This window comes from Aulonocara sp. 'chitande type north' Nkhata Bay, linkage group LG20, assembly GCF_057382095.1.
Source record: "Aulonocara sp. 'chitande type north' Nkhata Bay isolate Kocher_YH1m ecotype deep benthic linkage group LG20, A_spYH_male_GT1.1, whole genome shotgun sequence".
Classification (NCBI taxonomy): domain Eukaryota; kingdom Metazoa; phylum Chordata; class Actinopteri; order Cichliformes; family Cichlidae; genus Aulonocara; species Aulonocara sp. 'chitande type north' Nkhata Bay.
In genome coordinates, this window is record NC_141363.1 from 10324671 (window position 1) to 10339987 (window position 15317).

The 15317-nt window shown below is 40.3% G+C and overlaps 1 protein-coding gene across 8 annotated transcripts in view; it reads left to right on the top strand.

Moving 5' to 3' along the window:
• The first annotated feature begins 2513 nt into the window (after positions 1–2513).
• cfap74 (cilia and flagella associated protein 74) overlaps positions 2514–15317 on the top strand; it is a 54008-nt gene continuing 41204 nt past the window's right edge. For 5 of the 8 annotated variants that reach the window (XM_086277421.1, XM_086277423.1, XM_086277428.1 and 2 more), the window contains exons 1-14: positions 2514–2658; positions 3094–3181; positions 3343–3421; positions 3709–3867; positions 4703–4801; positions 4882–4986; positions 5971–6144; positions 6434–6544; positions 7348–7450; positions 7858–8015; positions 8181–8397; positions 8506–8670; positions 10659–10817; positions 10991–11109. In XM_086277421.1, the coding sequence (XP_086133547.1) occupies positions 3103–3181; positions 3343–3421; positions 3709–3867; positions 4703–4801; positions 4882–4986; positions 5971–6144; positions 6434–6544; positions 7348–7450; positions 7858–8015; positions 8181–8397; positions 8506–8670; positions 10659–10817; positions 10991–11109 (1727 nt within the window). In that variant the 5' untranslated portion in view covers positions 2514–2658; positions 3094–3102. Of the gene's footprint in view, positions 2659–3057; positions 3198–3342; positions 3422–3708; positions 3868–4702; positions 4802–4881; positions 4987–5970; positions 6145–6433; positions 6545–7347; positions 7451–7857; positions 8016–8180; positions 8398–8505; positions 8671–10658; positions 10818–10990; positions 11110–15317 lie in introns of all 8 variants that reach the window. The other 3 variants (XM_086277426.1, XM_086277427.1, XM_086277422.1) reach the window with 3 other exon arrangements.

A 15317-nucleotide genomic window follows, 5' to 3' on the forward strand; every position in this document is an offset into this window, starting at 1 on the left:
GAAGGCGGGGGTGGGTGGGGGGTGGCAGGAATGGCATCATAAGCAAAGGACTTCAATATATTATGTAATGTTTGACACATTTGACTCATCTCCATTAGGTAATTAGTGGCTCACATAAAGTTGTGATTCTTTCTGTTGGAATAAGATCAAACTGGGAGGGGGGCTGCCCAAAGTGTGCGCAGAGGTCCTTTCTTTGGAGGTGGACAATAGTGTCGCTAGTATTGTTACCGAGTCGATACTAGCGCGATAGGACCGATACTTTGTTTTTGTTTTTTCTTTTCTAAATTCAGCATGAAGCCCACTCAACTGTCTTAAATAAATTATTTATTCTTTTTTAAATGTAATTAATGTTTTTTCTTGGAAATGAACCTCAAACATGCACTATGAAAAATGTCTGAAACTTTTTGTGTTGACTGTCATGTCTATTTTAGCCTGTAGCACATAAGCTGAACTAACATGCTTTAGAGACAGAAACTTTAACATTCCAGGTCTCCAAAAACAAAAACAGTTTTAAAAAATGAGCTCACAAATCATGACCCATGCTCTCCTCTACACAAGCTGCCTTTATAGCTTAAATATATTGGTATATGCAATAGACTCTGTACTTACTTGGTATCGGACCAACACCAAAATTTGGGGCCTTCCATCAATTCGCTCAGCATATTGAATTTATGGTGAGTATTGCCTCTCTAACTGTGAAATTTAAAAATAAAAGACATATTGTATGTATAGGAGTGACAAAAACAAAATGCATGTACTAATGCATAAAAGAACAACTGTTTAGTTTAATCTTGTAATGTCCTCCTTCGCAGTGTAAACGTAATCACAGACTGTGTTTGTTGTGTTGCAAACCCAGCTGTTAAAAGCCTTATAGAGTGGATCTGGAATATGCCCTCCAAAACCTGGTTGCATGTGTTGCTAGGTTTTTGTGAAATAAGCCTACAGTATGTACACTTTTACATCCACGCCTCCACCCCAGACTGTTATATAATTCTTTTCTAAAGCACATGCAGATCAGACTGTTTCTCAGGGATCAAACATTTTCTGGTGTATGAGATCAAAGGCCACAGTTTCACGAGATTTAGCCTCTAAAGGAACTGAATAGAGATTAGATAAGACATCAGTACAGTAAGTTGACAGAAAAGTCATATTAGAGAATACAGGGATGGGAGGGATGAGGATTCCTACACTGGCACTCCTCATGTCTTGCTCCTCCTCTACTTTCCTGTCATACCTACTTTCGAGTAACGCATTTCTAAAAATTCCTGGAAAAACACTCATTATGTCTCATTAAGCAAAGCAGCAACTGTGAATATGGTCAGGCAAAGCAGATTCGAATGTGATGCAGTAATCCTCGCCATGCAGACAAAACAGAAACAATGCTGTTTAAGAGGATAATATATACATCAAATACAAGTTAATGAAGTTGAACTAGTCATTAGTCTCTTTCTGAATCTGGTTGATACATTTTTCCTGAAGTGTGGTTGTTTTTGTTCTGTGAGTCCACTTTTCCAAAGTTTTGTAACTCAATTATTTTTCAAGCTCTCTCCATTAGGTGGGTGCTTATATTTATTGTCAACCGCACCATAAAGGTCAGCATGGCCAGGGGCTGTAGATTCACTCCACCCTCCTGGCCACCCCTTCTCTTGGAGTTGGACTGTAAGGGCTTTTGATGTGGAAAATGTTAGGTTGTCGTACACACTACAGTGCATTTAACAGGACTGCATTTGTTGGATTCCTCATCCATAAACTCCTCCTTTTTCCTGTTAGGCTCCTTTTTTCACCATCATGTATTCTCTCTCTTATCTTTCTGTTTTTCTCCAGCTGATCCCTCCTTAATATCCGCCGAGCTCCTTTTTCTACTCAAGTCACTTTTCTTCCCTTTATCTCAAAAAACAAAACAAAAAAAGTCTCCCTCCCATTCATCACAGTCACGCATCCTCACACTATTTATTTACCAGGCCTCCTATGGTAATACAACTTATTCCTCTAGGCCTGTCACATGACTTCAGTGTGATATACAGTAAGAACACACATTTCTCCTTCCTCTTGTGAATTCCACTTCAAAATTATGATGAGCTCGATGAAAGCTTAATAATGGCAAAAAGAAAAAGAAGCCTTGTGATGGTGCAATAACCCACCAATCTACTAGAAAATGCGCGCCTGTTTCCCGTGGGGTTGTGCATGCTTGACAAAAGACTTTGCATAACACAGACATATCATTCTCTCTAAATCAGCTGAGATGTTTTGTGCTCTCTGGCTTCTTGACTGTTGTCAGGCCAGAGAAAAAAAGACGGTGAATGGCAATGTGCAATGTTGTAAGAACGAAAGAAAGTCATCTTAGATATTAAAACCTTTACATTTTTATATTTCGTGTTGAATTAAAGTCTTATAATGTCTGTAACAGTCTGCCATGTCATTACCGTACAACGACAGACTTTTCTTTTGGATCATTTCGACAGGTAAATCGATTTTTGATGCTGTCGGTACTATTTTGCCACCAACGGTTAATTTCTGTCGCACCTGGAAGGTTTCAGCGGGCAGTACGACTCCGCCCCTCGCGTCACGTTTCCTTGGAAACACCAGCAAACATGGCTGCTTTGAGAAAAAGTGATGTTGAGAAGCCGTTTTTATAAGAGGAAAGACGAGCTACAAAAGGTAACCGTTTTTTTTTAATGTTTTGTTTTTGTCGTAAGAGTGACACAGAGCAAACACTGTATTATTATTATCATTTGCTTTAGCTGGCCCCACTTTCTTGCTCTTCAAGCTAGCTCAGCTCGAATAAAAGACAGATCAGTTTTCTTTTAGGATTATTCTGATTGAATGTTATGGTGCTTGGGACAAATGTCACACTGGCACTACGGAAATATAACCTAACCCTACTAAACCGCCAAAAAGAGCCGCTTAAAACTACATTTAAATTTCAGCAATAGTGGCCAGTTTTTAATATTAATTTATTTTCCTGTTGCGTGAAAGAACTGGCTCTCAGTCATTGAATGACTTCACCTGGATTTAACAGATTTGCTATGTCTATTTCTGTATGCCGTTATCATTAAGGCTTGCTCGGTAATGTAGTCCTGTGCCCTTCATAAGTAAGGTGACATGGAGGTAGAAGACAGGAGAAGCCCCGCAGAGGTGGAGCCTGACAGGTGTGGACAGCTGGATGTCCACCTCAGTCCAGGTGAGGAGAGTAAATGGTAAATACCAGATCCTGCTGCTTCATGTAGCTTTCAGAAAAAAAAGCCTTTAAGTCTCACAGATATACATTACTTTATCCATAACTACACCTATATAAAACAGCCCTTTTTTAGCTTGAGACTGAGATATGCTGATTTATTTCAGATGATCCAAGTGATGAAACCTTTAAAGCCGAAGAGTCAGATGTGCCTGCTGATTTGGACTGGTTAGAAGAATTGTCTGAGTGGGTGTTTGCTATTTTTATTTTTATTTTTTTTTTAGAACTATTGGGCAGTTAAATCCAAATGGCAGTGTGTCTTGTATTCAAAACCACGGTGCTTGTTTCGGTCAGATATTGTTATACAAAGCAATAAAGTTCAATTTCTGTTTTTTATTTCAGCATCTGTTGAAAGTCTGTTACATCATATACTTCCATACACGAAAGACAGTCTGTGAATAATAGTGTGTGTATCTAAGAGTTTGCATCACATAAGGAGCCTTTTCTAAATGTAATTCTGCATCTGCCCCAAGAGAGGATGATGGTGTTGACGATGGTGACCTTGCGGCTATGGCTGACGGTTGTAAGAAGAGGAGTTATGCCGAGACAGCACGGATGTTCAAGCTGAGACGAAACCTCGACCAGCTGGACTGCTTTCACGGACAGAAGGAGCATGACGTGTTGAAAGCCAGGTCTGAACCTGGCACTGACAGACCTCTAGAGCTACAGAAGCTCCTTACCTACATTTTGTGAACCTTTCTAGACTCCACACAAACCAGTACCAGTAGAAAAGCTTTTTTATGAGAATTTTTTTTAAAAATACACAGGCTTTTGCCCAGTCTTTTCAAAAATGTTCCCCTGTTTTATTCCATTTTTTTCTGCTCCTGCCCTTTTCACACAAGGCCAATCATATCTGTTCCAACTGATTCGGCAATTTGTAGAAAATGATTTCAGCCGAGGACAGAACATTTCTTATAATGTCCTTTCTCCCCACTTTCCTTCCGTCTTTTTATTTGTCTGGACCATGAGCCATTGAGCACCTGATGAACTGTGATGCAGTTCCATGGAAAATGTCTGTCATCTTCCTTTAGCACAGAGCATCAGCGGTCAGCGTGGAGTTATACTTCAGCCACAGTAAACGTGTGTTTAATGGGAACCTAAATGCACCTATCTTTCAACCTGTCTGCAGGCCTTGTCATACCACGTGCCACAATTTTCTTTTTATGACGGTCTTTTGCCACAGCCGCAGATTGTTGTGTTGCACACCATTAGACTGCAAAAGGAACATTGGGCAATTCAAAGCTGTTACAGTGTGTGTCCACTCTCAGCTTTCTAATATCTTCATTTGATTACCTTGTTAGGACACAGAATTACCTCCCTGTTGTTGCAGTGGCCTCAAGGAAATCCATTAGCCAGTGCTCTGTACGCATCCTATTTTAAGTGCCTTGAAAATGTTCACGTTTTTGGTGTTTCTCTATGTCAGCACTGCAGCTTGTCTTCTTTATCCTGTGTTTTTTTTTTCTTCAGAGAAAAGCTAAAACTCTGTCAACAGAATATTCAAAGTTTGTTGGAGCAGAGGGATAACTTGGAGAGAGAGATAGAACAACAGAAAGTAACAGACAACAGGTGAGTTTAAAATAAACCAACTGGTCTTTGGTACTTTTATTTTGACTAATTTTTTTTGTCTTTCTGTTTAAAATTGTCAGCGTGGCTTTGTTTCGACTGCGAGCCCAGCATAAGCACCTATGTCAAAAGCTGCAGAGTGAGGAGGAGCTCGAGGGCCACATCAACATTGAGCTGAAGCAACTAGAGTGAGTCCAAGAAGAAAACAGGTCTTGATCTAAGAGGCATTAGTACTGCTAGAAAAGGCCAGCACCCTTATTTGCCGCAATTATACCACTGCTTTGACACTGAGAGCAAACACAGAGGGTGGCAGATAATTTTGTTGCAAGAACAGTGTATTTGTGTTTTGGTTTTTTTGCAGTTGTCAGCATGTAACCAAACGGATTAGCTGTGTTTGGGTGTCTGATAAAGCTTCAAACTCAAAAATGTATTTTTCTAACTGGTCTTCATGGATTGTATTTCAGCACTTCAGTGGTATCCTAGAAAACACACCCACAGCTCTGCAGCCCCTTGTGGGTTTTTTTGTGCACTTTTTAGTCATAAAGCCTGGTTACTCAATACAGTAATAAAGGCTGTAAACAATTTTGCTGTGTAAAAAATCTGTAAGGAATCCTTTCTCATTCTGCTGTTAGGAAGTGTGGGTTTTTCTAGAGGGAAATAAAATACTGTAATGGTTTCAGTGCAGGTTTAGAAGCTTTTTAAACAATCATACAGCCAGGTTTAAGCTGGCCTCTTATTTGAACGACATTTATAAGATAAAAAAAAATAACAGTTTAGAAATAGGATAGAATAGGAATACTTTGGGTGTTTCACAGTGCAGTGCAAATCTCTGCGTGGTCAAGCTGACTATAAGCTTACAGCTTGTAATGAGAGTATTTCAGTCAGTTAAAAAATGTCAGTATGAAATGTCTCAGAACAGTGTGAAACTGTTAAAGTCAAAACTTTGTATGAAAAGTGTCACCTCTTGGTGAAACTGCCATTGAAAGAAAAGGGCGTGTTTATAGTTTAAAGTAGAGGGATCGGGGATTTTTAATTGCATGTGTTTTCAGGGCTGACAGCTGGCTGATATTGAGGTGGTAATATTCATCGTATTGACTCTACAGATACTTAGTGTTTTTAGAGTTCTCCCATTCATTTTATTCCATCTGCATGCATTTGTCCTTGCTCCTCAGACTGGAGCTGAGTGAGGTGGAAGTTGAGCTTGGCAGATGCTCCTTGCTCCGGCAGGAGGTGCAGGAAGAGGAGCAGCTCTTCCAGGTTCTTAAAGCCCAGAAGGCAGCAACGAGGCTGCAGCAGGAGAGGGAAGCCAGCCAAAACCTGCAACTCAAGATGAAGAATCTGAGGGAGTATGGAAAACAGCCATATTTACCCTCCTAAAAGCTTTGCTTTTTCCCCTGATTTGTTGTCCTTATTATGCATAGACAATTCAAAGCGATTTGTCATTATGTGAATAACTAAGAGTGATGTGTTGCACATAACCTGAGTGAAATGACTCTTGTAGGCACATTTTGTTCCTGTGTATCCATTATATTTAAAGCATGTGATTATTTTCGTGAGAAGCCTCTATCACAAGCCAAAAATAGCCATGTGATGATAACACTCTGTGTGTAAGTGTCTGTGATTCTCTTCTGATAGTAAACAGGCAGCCATGCTAAAGAAAGAGAAGACTGAATGTCAGAGGAAAATCGAAGAGGGCCGAGAGAGCCGCAAAATAGCTGCCAAGTACTTGAAACAGACTGTAAAAAGGTAATCAGCTTTCAAACCAATAAACAGTGTCAGAGGGGTAAAACAAAGATGTGAATTATCTCAGAGGACTCATTGGAGAGCTGGCACGTCCTATTGATCATTCGCACATCCTGGCAAATTGCATTACAAGCAGAGTAGACATGACACTTGAAAGAGCTCAGATTTATACATCATTGATCTAGCTGAAAGTGATCTGAGAAGACAAAAAATCTATTCAAATCTTGATTTTTCTAAAAATCACTAATTACTCAAGCCATTAGAGTCTGTTCTGGTGTATAATAATTTTGCATGATATTTCACAAATGTAAATTTTAGCACAATCTACACTTCAATTGAACCCATTGTGGAAATGTAGTGAGACCATCATAGGTCCTATTGTATATATTTTTTTATTTGTTAATGGAAACAAATTCTACACAGAAATAGCTGGTGCCTAGAAAGCCAAAAACTATAAAAACTCCAATAAGCCAATAGTTGACCTTGTGGAAATCCCATTTATACATTATGAACACACAATTTTATTAAAGGTTGTAAAAACTACACATACAATTGTATGTATGCTTACCAAATATGTATTTGTCTGTGGCTGAAGATAATCTGAAAATATTTGCTGTTACTTCCAAGTTTATTCCACCTATAAGTTGACTTGAATTCTGTCCTTTTGTACTACTTACGATGTCACCAGTGTAAATTTGGCTCAACCTTGGGTTTTTAATGCCAGGCAATAATAGCACATTTGCTGTTTTCTCTCTGTGCTGTATTTGACATTTTGCGTGCTTAGTTGGTGTCCCCATTTCATTCAGGATGAATCAGCAGGAGGCTGAGAGGGAGCGGCAGAACCAAGAGTTACTGGAAAAGAGGTTACAGGCTGTAAAGTCATTGAAAACTAACATAGAAGCAACCCAAGTAAGCAAAAGAACAGCATAACATTGTGGTTGTTTCATTAATGATGAGATAAAAAAAAAGCCTATATGTTATTATTTTTTTATATCACTACTGTGCTTTTTGGTTACTATAACATCATTTTAAGTGCCTAAATTAACATTTGCATTATGAATTATTTAGCAATGAAGCTATGAAGTCATAGTGATCCAACTAGGCTCACTTTGAGTTGTGTGTGGATATGTACTGTTGACAATGCTTTGTTTCTGTTTATTGCTGTATTTTCTGATTAAACATATGATTCAAGGCAAATTGTGTGTCTAAAGAGAAAATGTCTCTTTGTCTGATGTCTCTGCCTTCAAACAGTCAGTTCAGTCTTAAAGCTGCATGTGGTCGAGTATAGCTTTATTAATCTGCCGTTGTTTCCTTAGGAGAATTTACAGGTCCAGCAAAGCAGAGCCAGAGCTAATGCCCAGAAGAAGGAGCAGCTACAAAGACAACTGAGAGAATCCCTGCAGGCCCAAGGAATCAACAGTATGAAACATATGTACCAGCAGAAACAACAGCAGGAAACAAAACGTAAAGAAGGGTATGTCCTCTCCTCTACTCTCCTCTCCTATCCTCTCCTCTCCCACACGCATGTCCTCCACTCCCACTCCATGCAGCAACGTGTGGGTGTTTTCTCTCACTGTGTGCTGAGGAATGCATGACCCCATTTCAGGATAATGCAGTGTTGTCGATTTACCCTTCTCAGGGAATTTCAGGAGAGCCAGAAGTCAAAAAGAGTGGAGATTGTTTCAAAAATCCTTCAGGAAGAACAGCTGACGAATAGGAGGCAGAGGAAGCCGGCACTGCTACTGCCCAAACCCTCAGCCACTGAGAAGTTCCTATCTCTGAGGAGGGCAAGTGAGAAGCTCCCGTACTACCTGGATTCTGTTCCCCCATCAGCTGCTGAGGAGAAAGCCACAATCGTGAGGGGGAATCTAAGATCTGAGATGCCTACTATGAAATGATTGCTTGGAGGGCATTTTGAGCAATTTATAATGAATCGTTCGTGTGTATTTGTATTTGTCCAACAGTTCAGAGATTTCAGTGACACCAGCAGCTCCTCGTCATCGTCAGCTTGCTCTGATGTTGAGGACCTGGAGGGGACTGAGGAAAACGAGGAGAAAGTGAATCACCAGATCCCTACTGACAGCCTGGCTGAGCCTGAATTCTCCGGACTGTGGGACCAACACATCAAGGTTGACTAAAACAACAGCCGACCGAAAGCAAACCTATGCAACCTGCTAAATTTAAATGGCCATAAATCACGTACCATTCAGCAGGCACATTAATATCCTAAAGATTGCACTCGAGACTCCTGCTGGTTGGAGCATATGCATTAGACTGGAATGGGAATAACTCAGCATGGTCACAGTGAAGCTTGTTTCAGGCAGGTGAAAAGAGACGCCATACACATACACATAAACTCTGTACAAAGAGTCAGCAGTCAGGCCTCAGTGCTGAGGGAACAAGGTAGAGCTCTGTTTTTGAAAACTTGTGTTATTTATTTGGCATTAATAATGATTCTGAAAGCATTAATGTGATTAGTCACATTAAAGAGAGCACTGTTTACATTTTAGAAATCGACAGCTAGCCAATTTTTTCCCATTTGTACATAAGCAATTGCAAGACTTTCCATCCATCATACTCTAGACAACAACTACAGCTTAGCTAATATTTTAATATAGAGATCATTTATTTCAATATATATATAAAATAAGTCAAATTGAGTTGTGTTGATCATATCAGCATTGGCCTACAGTGACAATTTTGAGATCGTTCCATGGGAGTTGACGTTAAAGGTGAAAGTTTCTACACTAGCTCACTGACATGAAGATGAGAAGCCTCTGTGTCTAATCTGGAGCCCCAGCGCTCTTGAAATGTGGGGCGACGGACATCACTTCTCATTGTGCCGGTGCCTGTGAGCCCAGAGCGAGCGTAGCGTTGCAGCTCAGAGGTCTGAGCGAGTGACAAGCCAAGTGGAAGTGATCTCTCCTCCTAAAATACAGATCAGACTGACGCCCTCATCAAAGGGTACTTTTCAACACAGCCAGCACAACAGCAGAGCAGAGCGATACAATAAAGCTAATGAGATGATTCATGAGGGGGAGAACAGTGATTAAATGTCAACACGTCACTTTGTAACAAAGTTATAAAAGCGCTCTACAGTGCAGAATAAAGCATGGACGGAATAAAAATACAAAACGCTGAATAAGGCAGCCTTGTAAACCACACCAATACCACTAGTATCAAATCCACTATCTTGATCCATAATGATACAGTATCTATCCGTTTTCTACCAATTATCTAATTCAGTGTCAGGGGGTTGGGGGAGAAGGGTATTATTTATGACATAAAGCTCACACACTATTTTTAGACAACTGTGATAACATGTAGTAAGTATGACTCTTGAAAATCAAGTTTTGGTTAGATATCCTTTATTAATCCTGACAGAGCAACTCATTCCCTCCATTTAATCCATCCTTACTAGGAGCAGTGGGCAGTGCCTCTGCAGCCAGTGCTCCAGCTGTAAGCATATGGTCAAGGGCACAGTGACAGGAGAATTAACTTAGCATGTTTTTGATGGCGAGAGAAACTGGAGCCAGAGTGCTGTGTACATGCCTGTGCCCTAAGGTGAAGGTATTTTAAAATAACCTTGTGCCCAAGTTAATTTCTGACACTAGAAAAACCTGTTCGCTATACAGTATGTTGGATGTGTTAGACCAAGCCTAAAAATGATTTAAACTTCCAATTATTGAATAACAAAAGCACCTTAAGAAAACTTTTTGGATGATGAAGTTACCTGTTGTTTTATCACCATACAAACTCCTACATGTTCTATTCCAGGAATGTCAAACTCATTTTACATATTACAAGTGGACGGGACCATGAAACTCCTCTATCTGTTGGTGTAAATGAGTTTAACTCCACATTTAATCCTTCAGATAATTTAAAATAAGAAAAAGAAGAGCAATTTCAACAGTAGTTTCCCAGTTTTTCTACATGGCAGAGAAATGAAGGACGACTCTGGGTTTAAATTATAAGAAATTATGATCCAGAAAAAGGATCTCCCTTTTCTTTTTTTTTCTTTTTTTTTGTACTGTGGATCCATTTGGCTGCAATCTTTGAGTATCTTATAGTAGATTATTACTAATTAGCAGTTGTTGCTTTGCTTGTGTGGTTACAGAAAATGCCCAATGAGAATACTACACTGGTGCAAACACAACTGAGGCAAGAAAAACCTCCAATAGCGAGTGGAAAGCTCAATATGACTGCTAAAAGAAATCGTGGAAAAGAGTTAAAAGGGCCTCCATTCATTAGTAAACCAGAGGTCATCCTCTTCAAGGTATGAGGGTTTTTTTCAGTCCCAAAACACAAAAATGTATGTCTTTATTTTATTGTAGAATCTTTACCTTAAAATATAAAGTGCTATAAGGTAACTGCTGTTGTGATTTGGCACTATATAAGTAAAACTGAACTGAACTGAATTATTATATTAAATGTTTTGGTCTATTTTAGGACTTTGATGTGGGAAAAATGTACAAGAAGAAAATTGTCCTGACTAATATCAGCTACGCAGTTATTAACTGCAAGTTTCTCGGGGTCTCCCCTCACTTGAAGAACTTTTTCACCATCAAGTAAGTTTTGTGTTTTATTAATTATAACAGCTATAACAGTAAACAAAGACCTAAAGTATTTGTTTTAGGCAACAATTTTAGGAAAATCTTTCTAAAATTCTCAATAGGCAATATTACCATATTGAAGTTGATTCAGGAAGAGCCAATTACTCCAGTTCTACGAATCATGACAGACAAAGTAAATATCTCTGAAGGGAAAACCAACATAGCATAGCATCACGCAGCCCACTAGAACCCCTACTGAATCCCAGCTGAGGACAAAATAGATATATTTATCTCATAGAGATGAGAGAGACACCGGGGGGGGGGGGACTGCATTAACGCAGCGGTGTTGCTTCATGGTTGTGCTCGTTTGCGGGTTAAAGTATTGAAGTGGTCGGGAAATCTGGTTTCAGACATCTGATAGTGTGGCACCAGAAACGGATAAAATTCCAGAAATCAAACATTAAAGGTCTGTTGTGATAAACTCCCATATGTATTAAACCGCTTCAGTTGTCACATTGAAACATCTGGTCGTGCATCACCATTTAGCAACCACTTCTTGTCATTTTTTAAAATATGATGTGGAGTGGTCGTGAAAGAAAAGCCTATCCTCCCACATATGGATGCCAGCTTGGATCACCACGCTCACAGCTCCTCTTACGAGGCTCAGCTACATGAGTCAGTCCATGTCTCTTCTATCTCCTCTCTATCAGCATGCCAGCAGCCCACAGGCCGAGCAGAGATGCATTGTTGTCCAGGTCACTCACTGTGTATCACTTTCCCATCAGCTCTCCCATGGCTTGATGTGGTTTCTTCATCTCTTTTCTTTCTGCCTGACTGAGTTGAAGAATCTCGCAGGCTACAGCAGGGTCAGCTTGAACACTACTGATGCCGTTCTTGAGCTTTAGTGCAGGACCACTTGTCTGAACGTATCACCTTCTACATGCGAGTTCTCAATTGCAAACTCACATGTACAAAATGCACTTAAATACCAAATCGGTAAATGCACGCATACTGTATACAAAGCATAACACTCACTGTTTTTCTAGTATCTTCCTTTTATTTGAGAGAAGTAAAGTTGGTCGTCTCTTTGATTTTATTGATTTTACTTGTAGGTGCACATATTATAGTTTCACATTAGCTTCACATTTGCAGACATCAGATTAGTTCTACAGCACTAAAATAATAAATGCTGCGCCTGCTTTTCGTTCATTTTAATCACAACAAAATAAAAATAAGAATGTGTGAAAATTTTGAATTCATAAATTGTAACACAAAGCTCTAGTCAATTCAGTACATTCAGGCTTTCTGTTAATACAGCCTTACAAGGTCTGATATGCTCTATTACTCATTGTGGCTAACCTCCCATTAACCATCATGATACTACATGTCATGCTGTTGGATGACCATCCCCCAAATCCTGGACATTTTAATCACTTGATGCCTCATTAAATTTGTTACAGGAAGACAGCTGAAAATCTGAAATAACCAGATGGTAGGCAATCCGCATAGCAACCTATTGTATAAAGTGAGGAAAATGTATTCAGGCATATGCAGAGCAATAATAATATGAGCTCTCAAGGTTTAAAAAATAGCAGTTACTTCACAGCTGTTTGGTGTTGTTTTTGTGGTTTTACAAATAGAAGAATGCTATGTGGTTATAAGGTCCAAACCTGTGTTACATACTCGGAAAGCCCTGGATCAGGAGTTGCTGGTTGGTGTTTGCAAAATAATCTTTGAATCTTTGAATTAGAAAAATGTAAATGCTCTTTACAAAACTACACTCAACAAAAATATAAACGCAACACCTTTGTTACTGCTCCCATTCCCCATGGGATGGACGTAGAGACCTAAAATTCATTCCAGATACACAATATAACCATCCCTCCCAAACAGTGGTCACAAATCAGTCCAAATGTGTGGTAGTGGGCACATCTGCTATATTGAGATAATCCATCCCACCTCACAGGTGTGCCACATCAGGATGCTGATCTGACATCATGAGTAGTGCACAGGTGTACCTCAGACTGCCCACAACAAAAGGCCACCCTGGAATGTGCAGTTTTTTGCGCTATTGGGGGTCTGGGGACCCAGAACCGGTCAGTATCTGGTGTGACCACCATTTGCCTCATGCAGTGCAACACATCGTCGCATGGAGTCTATCAGATTGTCAATTGTGGCCTGTGGAATGTTGGTCCACTCCACTTCAATGGCTGTGCGAGGTTGTTGGATATTCGTGGGAACTGGTACACGCTGTCGTATACGCCGGTCAAGCACATCCCAAACATGCTCAATGGGTGACATGTCCGGTGAGTATGCTGGCCATGCAAGAACTGGGACATTCTCAGCTGCCATCTGCCCTGAACAATGTGAACCATGATTCATCTGTGAAGCGCACACCTCTCCAACGTGCCAGACGCCATCGAATGTGAGCATTTGCCCACACAAGTCTGTTACGGCGACGAGCTGGAGTCAGGTCAAGACCCCGATGAGGACGACGGGCATGCAGTTGAGCGTCCCTGAGACGGTTTCTGACAGTTTGTGCAGAAATTGTTTGGTTGTGCAAACCAATTGTTCCAGCAGCTGTCTGGGTGGCTGGTCTCAGACGATCTTGGAGGTGAACCTGCTGGATGTGGAGGTCCTGGGCTGGTGTGGTTACACGAGGTCTGCGGTTGTGAGGCCGGTTGGATGTGCTGCCATATTCTCTGAAACGCCTGTGGAGACGGCTTATGGTTGAGAAATGAACATTCAATGCACGGGCGACAGATCTGGTTGACATTCCTGCTGTCAGCATGCCAATTGCACGCTCCCTCATTGCTTGTGGCATCTGTGGCATTTTCCTGTGAGACAAAACTGCACATTCCAGGGTGGCCTTTTGTTGTGGGCAGTCTGAGGTACACCTGTGCACTACTCATGATGTCAGATCAGCATCCTGATGTGGCACACCTGTGAGGTGGGATGGATTATCTCAAAATAGCAGATGTGTCCACTACCACACATTTGGACTGATTTGTGACCACTGTTTGGGAGGGATGGTTATATTGTGTATCTGGAATGAATTTTAGGTCTCTACGTCCATCCCATGGGGAATGGGAGCAGTAACAAAGGTGTTGCGTTTATATTTTTGTTGAGTGTATATTTAAAAAATTCAACTAAATAAAATAAGTTTACATTATATTTGGGATTTGTAGGCAACGGGGTAGAAAGTGAGTAAAAGTATATCATGGCCAGAGTTTCAGCAAAACAATAAAAATACTTGGAGTGAGGCTCTGTACAAATTCATTCATTCAAATGTTAACCCTAAACCTACAATTCAGGAATAAAATGCATTATTATTATTATTAGATTACTTTCTCTCTGGCAATTTAATGATACATGCTCAAAAGGTACCTTACCTGTGAAGACATAAATGTTATCATACACTGATCATCCGTAACATTATCACCACTGACAGGTAACGTAAGTAACACTGATCATCTCTTCATCATGGCACCTATTATTTGGTGAAATATATTTTGTCCAGCAAATGAACACTTTGTCCTCAAAGTTGATGTGTTAGAAGCAGGAATTGTACTGGATAAATGACTGGGTCAGAGCATCTCTAAAACTACTCTTGTGGGGTGTTTCTGCACTGCAGTGCTCAGTATCTAACAAAAGTGGTCCAAGGAAGAAACAGTGGTGAGTCAGTGACAGGGTCATGAGAGGGGAGTGGGCTCGTGTGGTCCGATCTAACAGACAAGCTACTGAAGTTCACGGTGGTTCTGATAGAGAAGTGTCAGAATAGACAGTGCATCACAATTTGTTGTCTATGGGCTGTATAGCTACGGAGCAGTCAAGGTGTCCGTGCTGACCCCCGTCTACTGCTTAAAGCGCCACCAACAAAAAAATGTTCTTGTCTTAGTTTTTATGACATTATAATAAAAATTTTACTACAGCACTGTTGGTTACATCATACTGCAGTCACAGTAGTGATATCAAATGGTTGGAATGATCGTTAAATTTAATATCAAGTTTACATGGTACTACTGTAAATTGTAAGCACCCTGTCACTGTATTTATCAGAATCACAAACTGCACCAGGATCATAAGCAAAACAGCCTAGAAAAAAAATGCTAAGTGGTGTCAGAAATCCTCGGTTTTACAAACTGAGTCACGCTCATACATCCTGACGAATGAATGCACCTGTTATACACCTTCCCTGTATTTTTCAGTGCCTGTTGTGTGTA